The sequence below is a fragment of the Macaca nemestrina genome, chromosome 9 (assembly GCF_043159975.1).
Source record: "Macaca nemestrina isolate mMacNem1 chromosome 9, mMacNem.hap1, whole genome shotgun sequence".
In the NCBI taxonomy this organism is placed as follows: Eukaryota; Metazoa; Chordata; class Mammalia; order Primates; family Cercopithecidae; genus Macaca; species Macaca nemestrina.
In genome coordinates this window covers 16735817-16755659 of record NC_092133.1, presented here as the reverse complement: position 1 = coordinate 16755659, position 19843 = coordinate 16735817, and the positions used below count along the sequence as shown (strand labels likewise).

The window sequence follows — 19843 nt, the reverse complement described above, 5'->3', positions numbered from 1 at the left end:
CTCACTGCTGATAAAAGTGAAAGGACATAATGCTCTAACACTGAAGGAGCAGTAAATTGTGTTACAAGAAATATTATTCTGCCATCAAAATTATATTGTAGAAGCATACTTAGTAAATGGAAAGACATCTGTGATGTATTTTTAAAAACAGATTGCAAAAATTAGTGCAAAATGAATTCATTTTTGTTCTTTAAAAGCCACAGATAAAGCACATCAACAGCCATTTCACAGAATAGAAAATATACAAAAGGCCAATAAACATGTGGAAAGATGCTCATCTTCATTAGGAATCAGGGAAATGCAGAGTAAAAACACTTCTGACACCCGTCCAAGAGGCTACTGGTAAAAATTTTAAAGCATGGTTTTATTAAATTTGGAGAGGACACAAAACCATGGGAACACATATATTGTTAATAGGACTGTAAACTGATAGATCTTATACAATTTGTTACGCAGTGAAAAAAAAATTGAAGGTAAAATTTTACATTTGGCATATGTCTTAGAGAAACTCTTGGACATGTGCACCAAATGACATGTCTAACAATTTTTATAATAACATGACTCAGAATAGCAGAAATCTGGAAACAGCCCAAAGTCTACCAACAGGATACTACTTAAAATAATTTTAGTGTAGTCACCTAACGGAATAGCACACAGCAGCGAAAACAAACATACCACAGCTATGCCTGTCCACATGCATGAATCTCACAAACACAAAAAGTTGCAGAAGGTTATAGGAAAAATGATTCCATTTATATAGAGTTCAAAAATATGCAAAATTAAACAATGCTGTTTAGGGATACATACATATTTGGCAAAACTACAAATAAAAGAAAGGAAATAATAAAAATTCAAGGGAGAGGTATGAGCAGAGAGGGATGTTCATGGGTTTACAAAGTACCAGCAAGTATAAAGAGAATTCTTTTACTGGTATTTCCTCTGTCTTATATATATATAATAAACATATTTAACACAAAATTCCATGTGTATATATATAGATTTAAGATTGGAAGAATATACACTAAAATGTTACTAGTGCTTATCTTTGAATTGCAAAAGTTGAGATTTTTTTTCTTTTCTTACATGAATCTAAATTTTCCACCAAAGAAAGTATGTTACCTGAATATATATATTTTAAAATATATATAATATATATTAAATGTAAATAAATGTATAAATATAAATGTATAAAAATGTAAATATTTTATATAATATATATTATATATAAAAAATGATTTATATATATAATATGTATTATTTATTTATTTATTTATTTTTGAGAGACGAAGTCTCGCTATGTCTATCGCCCAGGCTGGAGTGCAGTGGTGCAATCTCGGTTCACAGCAACCTCCGCCTCCTAGGTTCAAGCGATTCTCCTGCCTCAGCCTCTCGAGTACCTGGGGTTACAGACAGGTGCCTGCCACCCCATCCAGCTAATTTTTGTATTTTAGCAGAGACGAGGTTTTACCATGTTGGTCAGGCTGGTCTCAAACTCGTGATCTCAAGTAATCCACTCGCCTCAGCCTCCCAAACTGCTGGGATTACTGGTGTGAGCCACAGCGCCTGGACATCTAAGTTATTTTTAAGTGTTCTCCATATTTACAAAGGAGAGAAACAAACAGCCTTAGATCCATTCAGACCCAAAGAATCAGAGCTTTGTACCAAAGAGTTACTGCAAGACAGAAAGCTTCAAAAAGAAGGTCCTGTCAAATAAAAGTAACATAAATTCTTTGCTATTTTCAACATTCAGTGGCCTATTTTGTTAAATAGTGATAATGACAGGACAGAAAGAGTGATGACGCCATTAGATATTAGGCACAAGCTAGGCAGACAGCACACTGTCCATCCACTTCTGGTGAGGCACCTCCACCCTGAGCTGAGTCATACCAACACAATCTTTCAAAAGGCTCTCTTAACAGCTGCCTTCACACACTGTTCCGCCAGGGCACTTCAATCCTAACTGACTAAGGACTGGTTTGCTGTGTAATGACATAGAATTTCAAACTCTGTACTCTGTAAATCTACAGCCTCCTCAGATGAAAGACTAGTAAGTAGAGCAATATGAGTGGTGATTTTTGGCGTGAATTATAGGTCCCTGAGAGCTAAATGATTTTCAAGCCTATTTAAAAAAGAAATTTCAGGAAGAAAACAAAGAGCACTGTGACTATCTGAAGCCCTGGCACGATAACTGACACTCTTTTCTATGTCTAGAACACTATAATAAAAAGCGAATTTTCACGTGTCCTGGCCCTTCTGACTTGGAATCTGAAAAAAATCAGGTTGGTCCTAGTCAGGTATGTATTTACATAATTTCTCTCTTTCTAGACAGAGGGCTCTCTGAAGGCAAGAGCTACATGATTAACCCTTGCAGAACCCTTTTCCTAACACAGTGAATCAAGACTGAAAATTCTACACCATTTATATCTTTAAATACAGAAAGACTTGAAGAAATGTTACAATCCAGCATATTGCCCACATTTAACTACAAGGTCCTTTATTTATGAAAAAAATCCCAGTTGATTAATGATAAAAAGATTGACCGCTACCACCACCACCAATAGGGAAGGCCCTGGGTCGCAAAGGCTTCCTGTTAGTGTTGCAGCTTCTAAACAAGGAAAGAGAGTGGTTGAGGGAAAAAGAGAGAACAGAAAGTATATTAAGTTCTTCCTACTACTTCCCAGAATTACTTTTGCAGAACCACACTTTGGCATCATTTCCTTGTCTTAAACTGGGAGACACATGAAACAGCCCTCATGAGAGTTGACGCCGCATTTTATAACTAGGTGGATAAAGTCACTGTTGACCAAAGTACACGAAGTTTTCTCTGGAGATAACCACTGGAGACATTTCCCTCTCACCAGGAGACCAGGTCTGCTTTTCCTGATCATTAGGTTCATTTTCATGTGATTCATTTAAATGATAATCAATCTCTTATTGCACTGACTGCCAGACAGCTCAGAGCCCGATTTCAGACAGACAGGCAGGAAATGTGCAAGACCTCAGAACAAGAATGCACTTTGTATCTCAATCTAACTCTCACTTTCCTTTGTCCCATTTCCCACATCCTCTTAATTTACGATTTCATCACATAATGTTACATGTTTTATGTAGACAGCCTAACCTCTTCTGGATTGAGAGTTACTAAATAACCTACCAAATATATAAATGCTGAGGGGATAGCTAAAAAGGCCATGACCCCTGGATATATGTAAGACAGAAGTAGTATTTCTGTTAAGAGGTTTCAAAATGAGTGGGTTCCTTGTTCCTCAAGTGAAATCACTTTTAGATGTTCCCAGACTCTAAGTTGGGTAATAAAATAATAGGAATGGGAGAGACACACTGCTAGAAAAACACAATATAGGAGATTTTATTTACAATCATACTTAGGCATAGGAGTAAAATGACACACAATATATGCAAACAGAACAAACTGCATATGTATTTCAGAAAAAAAGATTGGACAGACTTACCTCTATTGCATTTCTCTAAGACTTTTCTCTGTTCAAGAACTTCTGAATTTAAAACAGCCTTTTCTTGTTTAACTTTATTTACCTAAAAATGTGAGATTTTTCAGGGGAGAAAACACCAAAAATTGTAAAACAGGACATATGGCAATGTGTGATACTCAATTGCTGTTCAACTTTCAACATGAAGTTACAATTTAAAGCAGAAATTGGTTTCAATGTGTTAAGACTTTTTATTAAAGCTCTTCTTTAAAGCTTCAAGGATAGCTATTTAAGTTAGGATGTGTACCTGGTACAGAACTTATTGATACATTCCAGTGGGCACTGGCCCCTAAACATGACAGTATGCTAGCCATCCAATGTAAATGATACATGTTTTTTTAAAAGTAAAAAAAAAAGAATATAGAGATGGGGTCTCGTATGGTGCCTAGGCTGGTCTCGAACTCCTGGGCTCAAGCAATCCTCTTGCTTCAGCCTCCCGAAGTGATGGGATTACAGACGTGAGCCACCATACCCAGCCATGATTCATATTTTTAATGCAAAAATCCAACTAAAGATCACCCAGAAAATACAAGAATCATTTAGTCAAGATCTGATACTCAATTTTGGTATTCATTTTTAATGTTGATTACTTTTGACTTAAGACAAACATGAACTTTTAAAATAAAGGAAGACTTTGAACTTTGATGACTCTTGGCTTAAATAAAATACATATAAATACTCCCACAAAAATTTAAATTTCTGAAATAACTGTTGATGTCTATAAATGAAAAGAGAATACTATAGAAAAGTTTTCTTTTTTTTAAAGAACATAAAGAAAAGCTACATATAGCAAGGTAGAAGATAAATCTCAAATACATTACATTGAATTTAGAAAGCAGGCATGTTCATGATATTTAAAAACACTCAAAATACTATGTATTGTAGTGAACATGTAAACATATGCACTGACATGATAAACACCAAGTTCAGAATAATGGTTATTTAGGGAAACTGGGCAGGAAGCAAGGATTATGCAACTAGAAAGAGTTACACCACGGCTTTCATCACTGTGCTAATATTCTGTGAATTAAGTTAGGTAGCAGGTATATGGATGTTCATTAAAAATAATTTTTTTAGACACAGGGTCTCTGTCACTCAGGCTGGAGGGTGGTAATACAATTATTGCAGCCCCGAACTCCTGGGCTCAGGCAATCCTCCCACCTCAGCCCTCTGAGCAGCTGGGACTACAGGCACATGCCACCACGCCTGGCTAATATTTTTAAAAATATTTTTGAGAGACAAGGTCTTGCTGGTCTCCAACTCCCAGGCTCAAGTGATCCTCCTGCCTCGGCCTCCCAAAGTGCAGGATTACAGGCGTGAGCCACTGAACTCAGCCCCATTATTTTGTTCATTATGCCTTTTCAGATGTCTGAAACAGTCATAAAAAAAATAATTGTTGAACTGTCTTCCAATAACACCTCTAAGTGGGAAGGGAGAGAATCATCAGTAAATAATCACAACTGAGGAACAGAGCACACCAAGAAACAAAGATAATGGTCCTGAAAGTGGCTCTGAATCCATCAGCACCTCCAGATAATCTATGAACTGGTTCTTTCAGTGTAGGCTTTATTTTTGGTTTTGGTTTAAATTAGTAACTGGTACACACTGTCTAACAGTAAGGCCCTTTCCAAAATATCATCATCCTTCTTCCCATTCATTATACTGTTTTGCCACAGTAATAAGAGGAGCTCAGACTGAGAAGTTGGCGGACACTGCTTCCCAACCTTTTTTACATCATGGCTTCCAAGAAAACGACCGTATGTGTATGCGAACTGAGGTAACTGGATGAGGCTGCTCACTGACAGGATCAATACATTGGCATGTTCATAAGCCACTTTATCAAGGCGCAGTAGCACATCAGTTGGGAAGCGGTGGGCTACAGAATCTAAGAACCACTGATACAAATTAAATCAAGAATCAAGACTGTGAAGGCAAATCTTTGAAGCCTCGTGCAAATAAAAGGCAATTGTGGGGGTCTTGTTCTTAGACAGTTCAAAAGGAAAAAGAGGCCAGGTGCAGCAGCTTGCATTTGTGTTCCCAGCACTTTAGGAGGCCAAGATGGGAAGATCATTCAAGTCCAGCAGTTCAAGGTAAGCCTGGGAAATACAGGAACCCACATCTCTATAAAAAAATTTTAAATATTAGGCAGGCGTGGTGACATATGCCTGTAGTCTCAGCTATTTGAGAGGCTGAGGCAGGAGGATCATTTGAGCCTGGGAGGTTGAGGCTGCAGTGAGCTGTGATCATACCACTGCACTCCAGCCTGAGTGTGATAGAGTTAGGTCTTGTCTCAAACAAAACAAAACACCAGAAAAGAAAGATTCTGGAAGCAACCACTTGAACGCATCCTACCACCTATCATAAATGCCTGTGTTGGAGAAGCACGAGGGACAGGCCTTCCCAACTGAACCAGTCATTCACTGGAAAAGCAAAACATGCTCTTCTTTCTCTACCAGCGGCACTAAAATATATGACTTGAAAGAGTAGCTACTATTTGCCTTACATAACAAAAACTGGGGGAACAACAGGAAACATGTCCATACTATTTCAGAGTTGTATTTATTAAGCCAGGTAGTGGGTACATGAATCTTCATGATCTTATTTCCTCTACCTTTTTCTATGTCTGAAATTGAGGAGAGAAGATTAAAATTGGTACATGGTTCTCATGTTAGAAATTGGCTTATATTATTAAGTTCTTAACTTAGCAAATCCCCAAACACCTTGAAAATGCTAAAGCCCTTGCCTTTCAGGCCTGAGATACATACTTCTTCAATTACTTCTACGAGTTTGCTCTTGAGATTTTCCAGCTCAATGGCTAATATCTTCTTTTCCTCCTGAACGGATACAATTTGATCTCGAAGTTCTGCATTTTTCAAGAAAAAAAATATATAAATAAACTTATTTTTAAAAGAAGGCATCAATCTGGTCAAAAGAATTGAAAACGCCAGTCCATGTGCAGCTTATGGTCAAGATTATTTAACAATTAAAAGGAAATGAAGAACCAAAGGACAATGAGAATCTCATTTGCGTGGCCCCTCCCCCATATAGCCATGGATATTAACAATTGTATATCAGGCAACCTCACTACATTAAATGTACCAGATCGTGTTTTCTTTGCATTCTATCAAAACCACATTCTAGAAAACTAGCTGGCATTTTGGAAGTAAGGTTTTTTAAGTTTCCAGCAACACAAATTAAGGTGTAGTATTTATTTCTTTTTTATTTCATAATGCCACGGGCTCTTATCACAAAACAATATAAACAAACAATTGGGCAGTTAATAATTTGGATATTTTGATTAAAAGTAAAAGTTCCTGACTTGTTGCCAATGTATAGTCCTTAGACATTATTTGAACTGATTCAAAATATAACCATTTGAAAGAAGGGTTAATTCTCATAATTTTCTCTCTAGAGTCATGGGTGTTTTGTTTTTAAATTTATTTCATAGTTTTATTATTAGGATTCAATGAAAAATGTGTTACTAGAATGAGAATATTATCAACTGTAAGTGCAAAATCTTCTGGTGTTAAAGTTACTTCTGTCACCCAAATGTTTGAAAATACACACAGATTAGCACAGACTACTCAAATTTATATTCTGGCCTACTGTTTTGCCACTTAGGTTTTAACTGCCTTTAATTTCTTACTGTTTTCCAAGTGCAATAAGAAACATGGTATGTGGTTATTCGTAAATTAGATCAAACTTTTTACATAAACTCAGCTTGAAGAAGTTATCAGACTTATTTCTAAATCACTTTCTCCATTGGCTGGCTAATCCAGAAAGAAGAACATGAAACCATTTTGTTCAAGCTCGAACAGAAAGGAGAATGATGAACAAAGGGAACTCCTTTAAAATTCCTCTCCCTCCCTACCAACATGAATTCTATTTTCTCTTAGCTTGAGGGGTTGAAGAGTCGGATAAAGATGGTGTCTGTAACATCCTTTCTTCTTTGTACTTCCAGTTGATATGTTATCTACCAAATAAATGAATATTGCTTTTGACCTGTATACTAAATTAAAATGGTCCAATAGTTATTGAGCCAGAACTGCTTTCCTACATCTTTAAATAAACATGTGTATGAATAAAATGAATGAGAATTTAATAGATGTATCATATGATCTTGCCTTACAACACTACCTGTTAACCAACAAAAAGGGGTGCTAGCTAAATATATTTTTATTCATTCTTTCTTTCATTTAACAAAAATATCTTGACACATGGTACATATCCTTAAGGTTATAGTATAACTGGCTGTTTCCATTGAGACAACACTTTCAAAAGTGCCTAATTCCAAACAAGAAAGTAACTCATAAAGCACAATTGTTATATACCCTATGGTGATTTGGAGATTTAAATAAATGATGTGGGAAGCTTTCAAAATGCTGACGCCTGGGTCCTACCCCATCCAAAATTCGGATTTAATTGGCCTATGGTGTAGCAAAATTTTGGATAGGGTAGGACCCAGACATCAGGCTTTTTTGTTGTTGTTGTTGTTGTTGTTTTGAGATGGAGTCTCACTCTGTTGCCTGGAGTGCAACGGCACAATCTTGGCTCACTGCAACCTCCACCTCCCAGGTTCAAGTGATTCTCCTGACTCAGCCTCCCAAGTAGCTGGGATAACAGGCACCCGCCACCATGCCCAGCTAATTTTTGTATTTTTTAGTAGAGACGGGGTTTCACCAGGTTGGCCAAGTTGGTCTCCAGCTCCTGACCTCAGGTGATCCACCCGCCTCGGCCTCCCAAAGTGCTGGGATTACAGGTGTGAGCCACCATGCTCTGCCCAGGCATCAGTATTTTTAAAGTTTCCCACATGATTCTGATGTGCAGTCAGGGTTGAGAAGCACTATCCTAATGGGGTACAAAATATGCTCAACAATTAAGCAAAGAGTTCTACCTTTAATTTGCTTCTGACACTGTACTGAGACACAAGTCTCGGCGGCACCGTCTGTGTCTGTAGTTGAATCTTCATCATCAATGTTTATCTCTTCAGTTATTACATCTGGCCCCAGCTTGGCCATGTACAACATGCTGATTCTTTTCAATGTTTTATTTTCTTTATTTAGCTAAGACAAAACATAAAAACAGTTATTTTAACAGCAGCCAAATGAGTACCTTGGGTTTTTAAACAATAGACAAATTAAGTATATTTTTGTCTTACATATTCATCAACACTCACAGCAGGACATAACAATTAGCAGATTCATTAAATAAGGTTTTATATTAAATTTATTTCTTTAACCAAGACCTGATGCCTGGATTACAGCCAGCAGCAAGTGGAAATGCTAGTTGTAACTGATGAGAAATATAAGGAACTAAGATAAAATACCAGTACAGATTAAATAAAATTTTGATTTATAGTCATTAATAGTCTTTAAAAAGGCACTTTATTTCAAGCAAATCTGCTTGCTGTGGTGCTGTGAACACCTTTTAAATGTCTGTTTACCTAACATCTCCTCTTTTCTGGACATTACCACTCCTCATTGTTCCACATGATTTCAATGGGAGCGCCATGCTCTCCCAAGCATACCCCATCCCTTTGGTCACAGCGAATTAGCCCAGGGATTAAGCACATGACCCAAGTGTGACCAATCAGATCCCCTCTCTAGAAATTTAGAGGCTAGAACAGAGCAATGAGTTGCTTTCCATGCGTCTGGACAGGAGCTGCTGGTAACCACATTCCACTAGAGAATCAAGGAAAAGAGGAAGGTAGTTTTTAGAAAAGCTAAAACTGAAGCTGATGTGTAGAGAAAGGAAGAGAAAAGCAGGGGAGAAAGAGTTTCCCACCAGACTCAAGCCCCAAACTCCAGTCCATTCCTAAACTGCTCCTGACTCAGAGATTCTATGGAATTCTCTGATACTTCTAACAGATTCCTATATCATTTTCTTTTCTTGTTTAAACTAGTTCAAGCTGTTGTTTCTACTATCTCTTCTACTATCTCTATTAAAAGAGTTCTCGTTTGGTCAGGTGTGGTGCCTGTAATCCCAGCACTTTGGGAGGCCGAGGTGGGCAGATCACGAAGTCAGGATATCAAGACCATCCTGGCTAACACAGTGAAACCCAATCTCTACTTAAAAAAAAAAAAAAAAATACAAAAAATTAGCTGGGCATGGTGGCAGGCACTTGTAGTCCCAGCTACTTGGGAGGTTGAGGCTGGAGAATTGCTTGAACCCAGGAGGCAGAGGTTGCAGTGAGCCGATATCATGCCATTGCACTCCAGCCTGGGTGACAGAGCAAAACTGTCTCAGGAAAAAAAAAAAAAAAATGCTGCTTAGGCTCTATACCATACCAAAATATCTGGCAGTGGAGCCCAGCATAGCACTTTTTCGGTTTCCCAGGTGATTCTAATGTACGTCAACACAAAGAATCATTGAGAAATGCATGGCTTTAGTATCCAACCCAGCTCTGCAATAAAATTCCATCTCTGCCTTTACAACTAACCTAATCCTTACGTTTCAGTTTTCTCATCAATAAACTAAGAATTAAGATAGTTTCTATCCCACAATAGGATGATTAAATGAGACATTATATATAAAGTATTTAATATAGCAACTGCCACATAATAAAACTTCACTGTTAGCTATTAAAAGTAAGAAAAGAGGTTTAGTTTGTGTCTAACTATCCTTTGGAAATCATTTATCCCAGCTAGTTTTCTTCAATCAAGGTATTCATTTATGCATTTTCTTCTTCCTCCAGGATACTCATGGAACTATTAGTTTCTGCCATCTAGTGCTTAATATATTACTTCTTAGACAACCACTACAATAATACCTTAGTAACATCATAGTTAACACAGTTCCGCCCTCAAAAGGGTTTAATGCCTCTATCAAACCAGGCACCAAAATCCATCAGTTTGTCTGTAATACAATTACTCTATTTAACAAAGTCACCAGTTTAAGAAAAAAAAAGCCAACCAGAAAATTTCGTAAGTCTTCTCTGAAACACCATTTTCACATTTTGAAAGAAGAAATGTAAGATTTACATATATGAGGTCTTTTTTTTTTTTTTTTGGAGTTTGGTTCTTGCTCTGTCACCCAGGTTGGAGTGCAGTGGTATAACAGCTCACTACAGCCTCAAACTCTCAAACTCCTGAACTCAAGTGATCCTCCCATCTTGTCCTTTCAAAGCACTGGGATTACAGGTATGAGCCACCACACCCAGCCTAGACATGAGGTCTTATGTGCATACTATTTGGACATTTTTGAGAATTCTGAATTTACAGATTTTGGCTAAGCAATTTCATTGTAGCTATTTGCCAAGCTATAGGTTAATGGCATGCTACTTGTTGTTTGGAATCCCTCTATGTGTAAGGCAAAAATATATCTTTTGTTTTCTTTTCTTTCTTTTTTTTTTTTTTTTTTTTTGAGACGGAGTCTCACGCTGTCGCCCAGGCTGGAGTGCAGTGGCGCGATCTCAGCTCACTGCAAGCTCCGCCTCCCGGGTTCCCGCCATTCTCCTGCCTCAGCCTCCTGAGTAGCTGGGACTACAGGCGCCCGCCACCGCGCCCGGCTAATTTTTTGTATTTTTAGTAGAGACGGGGTTTCACTGTGGTCTCGATCTCCTGACCTTGTGATCCGCCCGCCTCGGCCTCCCAAAGTGCTGGGATTACAGGCTTGAGCCACCGCGCCCGGCCTTTTTGTTTTCTTTTCTTGAGATGGAGTCTCACTCTGTCACCAAGCAGGAGTGAAGTGGCGTGATCTCGGCTCACTGCAACCTCCAACTCCCTTCATGCGATTCTCCTGCCTCAGCCTCCCGAGTAGCTGGGATTACAGGCACGCGCCACCATGCCCAGCTAATTTTTGTATTTTTAGTAGAGATGGGGTTTTGCCATGTTGGCCAAGATGGTCTTCATCTCCTGACCTGAGGTGATCCGCCCACCTCAGCCTCCCAAAGTGCTGGGATTACAGGTGTGAGCTACCGCACCTGGCCAAAAATATATCTTTTAAAATCCTACAGTAACAGAACCTACTATTCTATTCAAATGTAAGTAGAGTTTTTATATTACCCATAGTTTGTGACTATTTAAAGGTACAAAACAAGCAAGTTTAATGGCTTTGGATCGTATGACTTAAATAACTGGTCTACATTTATCAGTTTTATCTACACATTTTAGCAAAGCAAAGTATCCATACCTGGTTCTAAGAAAATTATAAGGAACTGGGCACAGTGGCTCACACCTGTAATCCCAGCACTTTGTAAGGCTGAGGTGGGCAGATCACCTGAAATCAGGAGTTTGAGACCAGGCTGGTCAACACAGCGCAACACCGTCTCTACTACAAACACAGAAATTAACTGGGTGTAGTGGCAAGTGCCTGTAATCCCAGCTACTCGGGAGGCTGAGGCAGGAGAATTGCTAGAATCCAGGAGGCGGAGGTTGCAGTGAGCCAAGATGGCATCACTGTACTCCATCCAGCCTGGGCAACAGAGCAGGACTCCATTTCAAAAAGAAAAAAAAAAGAAAATTATGAGGTCAAACTGCATCATAAGAATTAAACATTCCATTTGTCATTAATTTGATGGCAATAATGTAGAAAAGTAAGAATTTACAGAACTTGGCTCTCAGAAAAAATGAGCAGTTTTGCAAGTCTACTTTCAAAAATGACAACTGATACTTAAATCAGAATGTGCTATTATCATTTATTGGAAACACATATAATGAAGTTTCCACATTTTGCATTCAAAGCACTCTTTTACAACAAACAAGCACATTTATACTATTTGATTTAATCCATTTTTTGGATTTTTATTCTAGGCCCCATGAGTTCATACTACATCTTCAAAAATAAACTATATGTCCATTTTAAAAAAGGCTTTTTAAAGAACAGGCAACAAACAATGTTAAGTAAGGATCCTACTGTTAAGACTTAATTGTAAAAATGAGCTTAGAGATTAGGTAACACTGGTTCATAACCAGCAATGAATATAACAGTCACCAGGCAGCTTTTCTACACACACATGCCTGGGTCACACATCTAGAGCCAGTGGATCTGGCATATTATGAAGAAGCCAACAACCATGGTGCATCCTGGCATTTAGAGCAAGACAACTATAGCTCAGAGAGGTGAGTTCTCTTGCCAAAAGACACCTATTAAATAAAAGGGAAGACAGAAAAGTAATTTTTTTACAGGGGGCCATATGCAAATAAATTATTAACTCCAGTCCTAACTCTAGTCCATCATGTCATTTAAGATGAGATACTACAGTCCAGAGAACAAAACTAACTTGTCCAAAATCACATATGCCCAAAATGACATAACCAGGAACAAAACCTGTGTATACTGCCCCACAAACCAGTGCCTTCCAGAAACTCTGCCAATCCTGGAAGGTAGCCAGTATCCTCACTCTGGACGTGCTATGACAACAGGAATACTTGTTAATAACAAGAAGAAACAGACAGTGTATCCTTAGACGCTAGAAGATCCAGAGCAGTTAGCAGGCTCCGAATGTACTTTTTCTCTACTTATTCCAAAAAAAGAAATTCAAAAAATGAAAACAGAATTCACACAACATTATGGACTAGTGAACTCCAGGAATGTGCCGCAGAGTAAAAATGATGTGAGAATACTCATGTTATCATTGTTTAAAAAGTGTTTTTAAAGTGTATTGCTATGTATTCTTCAGACAAATACCAGGAGAGAAGTTACATATCCAAATTTATATTCTTAGGTTCTGATTAAATATCTTATGAATTCTAATGTAGTGTTGTTATGCAAACAATTAAGCAAATGCCTCCAGCAAGCACACTGTTAATGCATACAAATTATATTTATTTATGTATTTATTGGGAGTAGGATTTCAGTCACATCCAAAGAAATTTTCAGAGGTGGGTGATGGAGGGCAGGGAAAAGAAACACAACCAGTATTACTAATGAAATTTGGTTGAAAATTGCTGTAATCCATTTTCTGATGAAGTGGTTCAGATGCATTTTACCCAACCCAAAATACATAAGACAGAGATAAAAAACATTCTTTAATAATAATGTACTTCTGATGAGATAGAATGTAGAAAATTACACACTTGGTAAATTCATCAGCAAGAGGCAATCAGTGGAACACTGGAGGTCACCTTTAGCATGCCCTCACTTTGCTTTCACAAATAATCACCTGAAATGTATGGCTTCAGGGTGACTTTTTCATCTGATTCAAATATGAGACATTCACTGCTCTTTTATGTCACACCAGGTTAGTTTTAAACTTGGTTAGCATTTTAACCAAATGCATGGACATTTGCAAAGTTCCGTTTAACACTACTCTGGGACCATTTTTTCCACATTTTCACAGACAAAAAGCACAAATGCTAAAATACTCACATACAAATGCTCCTTTTACAATTGGAATAACCTTTGCATTAAGGCAAATATTTACATAATCGTATTCCAGGATTCTGAGACCTTTTAACATTTCCCTCACCATCAGAGCAGATAATCGATTAGAGAAACAGAAAAGCAAAACTGGACAGAAGCCACTGCTTAGAAAAGCAAGTTGAAATTTAAAAGTTCAGGTAAAATTCCTTCATTTGAAGTCTCACCTTTGTTGCCAAAGCTTCAGCACTTTCTCGACAAGTCTTCTCTATTTCAAGATGGTTCTGCATGAAATTAACTTCCTCTATGACCATGTGAGAAACTAGGAATGAGGGGGAAAAAAAGATCTCAGCATTCAAAGATTAGTCAGCTATTCCAGGAGCCCACGCATCGTCCCATGATTAAGAATACTTCAATTCTTTGGCTAGCCAGACCTTTAGCTATCACTGAAAAAAAGGTTTTTGAGAAGCTGCCCTGATTAAATCTGAGCTCATATTTGAATGTAGAAAGAAACAAGAACACAATGAAAAACATTCATTTTACATACATAAATTTTATTATGTACATTTTAAGCTAGATTTTTTTACATCTATTTTCTATGCAACTATATATGTATCCATAGACATATCTGCTAATTTAAACAAAAGAATATTTCATAAATAAAGAGGAGTGACAGCATGACTTCTTTTTCTTAGCAGGGTGTAACAAAAAATAAAAGAAAAATAAATCTTAAATTGATCATATGACTGGAATAGTGATGTGGCAACTTGGCTAAGTACTGCAACATTAGTCTCTATTAGCTACAAAGTAGTTACTGCTATTTTGTAAATAACTCTTGGGCAGAAAAGTGTAAGCAATAAGATTTATGTACTATATGGTTATAAAGCAGAGGCTAACAAATTGCTTCCTGAATCACAGGCTATCAGGAGTATTAGAGGAAAAGTAAAATTTTACTTGATATTTTACCAATGCTTGAAAAATAGTATTTTTTAGATTTTTTGATAGCTGGTGCATGTAAATTGAGATTTACAGGTACAAAGTGATTTAGAACTTGAGTTATATTTTGAAGATCAAGTAAGAAAAATGCCAATTCCTTCCACCCATATTTCTAGTTAAATGAAAACTCTCAGAATCTCAACCCTAAATGTAGACAGTATACTTACTGTTATTTGTTTGGCTTAAAAAAAAAAATTAAAGGAAACCCAAATGTGAAACCCAACAAAGTTAGGCAAAAAGCACTGGGCTCACATAACACAAAGAGAGATTACTTTTGCTTCATTTAAGCTTAATTAACCTGCAATTATGATTAAACTCAGGGGAAAAAATTTCTCTCCAAATTAAATACAAAAATGTATTACTTCCTAAGTCTGTCCAAAGTTCTTATTATGTTAATATTCAAATTCATAAAGCAGCACTAAATGGCCAGAAACATCTCTAACCTTGACATTTTTTCAGGGGTAATAATAATCTGCAGCAAATGCAGGCCAACCAAAAACCACTTAACTAATTAGTAGTTGCAGTCACCGAGAAAAACATGAATCAACACTGTTATTACAAGTGGCACATTTGAGTGGCATCTAATTATGACTTGATGAGCACGATACTTGCATTATCAACATTACTACTGCATCCCATCAGGGCCTAAAAGCTGCTGATGGCATTGACTTCGAGAAACTCCCACTCAATGGTACAGCAGCACCCAACAATCGGCTTGGCAGGGGCCCCCCTCACTAAATGACACGTTAAGCGTAATTACTGGTAGACATTGTAAATAAACAGGATTGGAAGTGAAAATTGTACCAAGTGCATAAGACACAATCTGACACATTGGAAGTGGCAGCCTTAATTGAGAGTTTCTTTGACTGCTCAAGATCATTTCAACTGCATTTCTCAGAGGACAGTGATTATAACTGTGGAGACAGACGGCATAATGGTATCAGCACTGCTGACAGAGCAGTGAATTAAATTGTATCTGCTGTTGTGTGAAAGCCTTGATGAGAGGTACAGATGCCTTAGTGGTCTTATCATTATAACACAATGGTCATGTTGTCATCAACCTTTCTGGCTCCAATTGAAAAGAAATGATTGTGTGTTGAAGCTCCCCCTCCCTTCCACATCACCCCCCTTCTTCTCTTCTATCTCTTGTTCTGAATAGAACCAATTTTCAGAGAGCTATGAAATCACGCAATAGGTCCTAAAATGCAGCTGCTTGGCATACAAACGGGTCCCCATTAAACTGGAATCACACACAATATGTGTTTATGCCAGAAGAACAAATAGAAGCTGAACACAGGCCAAGTTTATTCACACACACAAAGCCCATGTAGCTCTTCATCAATATAATTGCCTTTTATATTGTAGTTTAAATAATAGGCTCTATTATTTCCTTAAAATCCTAATATTCCTGGCATTTTATCACTATGTTTACAAGGTAGGTTCTTCAAAAATGTGAAGGAAAGAGAAAAGAAACCTATACAATTTTTACAACATCAAATATGACTTTGAATTTTTAGCCTTAACTACTTGACATCTTCTGCCACAATCTGGTATTTCCACTATCTAACAAAAACATAAACACTCTGCATTTTTCATAGGAATCTTACTTTTTATTCAGTAACATTCTTGCTCTTGAAAGAGTAAGAAAATTCATTCTGCAGTAGTGAGGTTTAGGCCTAGCGAATAGGAAACAAAACAACAAGCAAAAAAAAAAAAATTTATTTTCTAAACATTTTGTAAAAAGGTGCTCTGTGATTTAACTTCATAAACATAGCTGGGTAGTCCTTGCTCACACTTTCTCCAATTCTGATTTGGCACACTCCATCTGGCAGGATTTTTATTTCTTCTCAAAGAGAGAACAGTAGACATTTTTTAAATTGCACATTAACTTTTAGTTTAGGAAATTCTTCCAGTGCTAAATTGGTAGCATAACAAACCTACTTACCAACTTTCTAGGTTCATAAGGGAAGAATATATTTCAAAGGGTGATTATATCTTCAAAAAGCATGATCCCATTTCCAAAACCAAAAGTCAAGTCACGTGATGCAAAACAGAACTATTTTTAATATGTAAATTTATTTGCACATTTCAAAGAATAAAAGTTTTTTAAGCATTTAGATATTCATGTAACAACTTGCCCTGTGGTGCTGAATTGGGCTTGTCTCAGGATATCCACAATCCATGGCCACTGTACCTGTCATATTTGCATATTCGGATGACATGAGGTTTAAAAAAGAAAAAAGATGAACTTTTAATAAAGTGTCCATAATATTGCAGTTATGTTAAAAAGAAAAATCTTTCAGAAATACACACTGAAATATTTCCAGGCAGTAAACAGTAAAATACTATGATGACTGGAATTAGTTCCAAAGCAATCCGAGGTCAGTGACAGTGGGTGTATGGGTGTACAGATGGAAGACTGGCTGTGAGTTGGCAACTGTTGCAGCCGGAAAACTGAAACATGGGGATTTGTTACATTATTTTCTCCCCTTTGCATAACTTTGAAATTTTTCATAGTAAGAAAATATAAATGACCCTGAGAACTCAGAGGTATAACATAAAAGTACGTCAACTATTGTTTCTATTAGTCTACTCGAATTAGCAAAGTTTGTCTCTCTTCAACTATGACTTCAAAGCAGTCTTACATACATGGCAGTGCAGTACACATCACATTGTAGGGTAACCGTTTTTTTTTTTCTTTTACTTGTTTTTATCTTCTACTCACTATGAACATTAGAGCATGGATTTTGTTTTACACATCTGATTCTCTTGCACCTAGCACAATGCTACATGCAAAGTAGGTGCTCGTGTTAGTGTCTATTTGAAGGATTGAAGGCCTAAGCTCATCTGTGAACAGCCTTTTATAAGAATGTTCTCTGTAGTATAGAATTGCTTAGGAAACAACTACCATCATCATTTGTTGAGCCTGACTATGTGTTCAGCCTTGTGCTAAACTCTTTACATGTGTTCCCTCCCTCATGAAGCCTCACAACAATCCTATAACGTAGGGATGATCACAGCAATTTTATATTTGAGAACACGGAGGCCCAGAGAAGTTAAATAACATATTCTAAATCACAGAGCTCTAACCGGTAAAGCCCAGCTAAAACCACTTCTAGGTGACGCTACTTTTCTATAGTCCTTTGAAATTAATTATACAAGGTGTCACCACCAATGATGTTGCTTCTACAGCAAATCTCCTCTCCCAACTCCAACTCCCAGAGATATTTAGATGTAGAAAATCTCTAAAGCATATGTGGTGAACATATTACAAATTCTTCTTCAACATCAGACTACTTTAGAAGTTTTCCATGCGATAAAGAAACAGCCATAAAAGTTGGCACATATGTAGGAAAATGGGTGTGTCCTTAAAACAGATTAATGGATCTAGCATTGTGGTTGAAAAGATATGAAAGGGGCTGGGCGCAGTGGCTCATGCCTGTAATCTCAGCCCTTTGGGAGGCTGAGGCAGGCAGATCACCTGAGGTCAGGAGTTCAAGACCAGCCTGGCCAACATGGTGAAACCCCTCTATACTAAAAATACGAAGTTGGCTGCCTGTAATCCCAGCTACTTGGGAGGCTGAAGCAGGAGAATCACTTGAACCCGGGAGGCGGAGGTTGCAGTGGCCCGAGAGCACGCCATTGTACTCCAGCCTGGGCAAAAAGAGCAAAACTCCATCTCAAAAAAAAAATAAAAAAAAAGAAAAAGAAAAGAAAAGATATGAAAGGTCTTTAGCTAGCTCTCCTTTCACAGGAATCCATCTAGGGAATGCAGCTTTGCTATGTGGTGGTGTTCTTTGTGTGTAGGAGGAAGGCTCAGAGAGAGCTGGCAGAGGATCAAAAATGACATAGACATATGGATAAAAACATTTATCCTGGGAAAAGTATGCTAAGCTAGGGAGAGTAGAGCCCTACGGCCAAACAAAGCTTTTCCTAACCCTTATGCAGCTGTTACCTCTACACTGCAAGACCTAGGCCTAGGTCGGGTGTGGTGGCTCACGCCAGCACTTTCAGAGGCCAAGGCAAAAGGATCACTTGAGGTCAAGAGTTCAAGACCAACCTGGACAACATGGTGAAACCCCCATCTCTACTAATAACACAAACAACAGCCAGGCATCAGGGGACACACCTGTAATCCAAGCTACTTGGGAGGGTGAGGCACAAGAATTGCTTGAACCCAGGAGGCGGAGGTCGCAGCGAGCAGAGATCACGCCACTGCACTCCAGCCTGGGCGACAGAATGAGACTCCGTCTCAAATAAAAAAGACATAGGCCTAGTAGGTAAACATTACAGGGATTTCAGATTTCAACTCAGCACCAAAAGAAACTTTCCTCCACCACTGTCCGAATGTGGAGCCTGGTGTCAAGGAACTAACTCCCTAAAGGTAAATGATATGAACTCTTAATACTGAAGGGCAATCAGGCACTGGATAGTTCAGTTGATGAGATGGTGGTAGTAGCAACTAACATTTATTGAGCACTTACTATATGCCAGGAACAGTGTTAAGCATTTTTTATACAGATTATCTTTTTTTACCCTCAAATGGTCTATGAAGCATGGTCATTTATACCAATTTTATTAATGCAGAAACTTGGATTCACACAAACTAATGCTCTTCACTGGTGATAAAAATACTGCCTACTCCCTTCCAAATCTGAAATGCTACCCTCTGCTCAAAAGCCATGAATTATTTATCCTAGATACAGTTTTCTGACAAACATTTAAAGTTTTCTTAGTCCTCATTTTTCCGTTTTTTGGGTTTTTTTTTGAGACGGAGTCTCACTCTGTCACCAGTCTGGAGTGCAAAGACAAGATCTTGGCTTACTGCAACCTTCGCCTCCCGGGTTCAAGCGATTCTCCTGCTTCAGCCTCCCAAGTAGCTAGGACTACAAGCACGCGCCACCATGCCTGGCTAATTTTTTGTATTTTTAGTAGAGATGGGGTTTTCACCATGCTAGCCAGGATGCTGTTATCTCCTGACCTAGTGATCCACCTGCCTTGGCCTCCCAAAGTGCTGGGATTACAGGCGTGAGCCACCGTGC

General features: G+C 37.9%; 1 protein-coding gene across 4 annotated transcripts in view; it reads right to left on the bottom strand.

The window, feature by feature from the left end:
• LOC105467359 (shootin 1) overlaps window positions 1-19843 on the bottom strand; it is a 121615-nt gene that overhangs the window by 62285 nt on the left and 39487 nt on the right. For all 4 annotated transcript variants that reach the window (XM_071069060.1, XM_011716911.3, XM_011716922.3 and 1 more), the window contains exons 4-7: window positions 14033-14127; window positions 8401-8569; window positions 6272-6369; window positions 3471-3552 (exon numbers count right to left, since the gene is read on the bottom strand). In XM_071069060.1, coding sequence (XP_070925161.1) covers window positions 3471-3552; window positions 6272-6369; window positions 8401-8569; window positions 14033-14127 — 444 coding nt within the window. The remainder of the gene's footprint in view (window positions 1-3470; window positions 3553-6271; window positions 6370-8400; window positions 8570-14032; window positions 14128-19843) is intronic.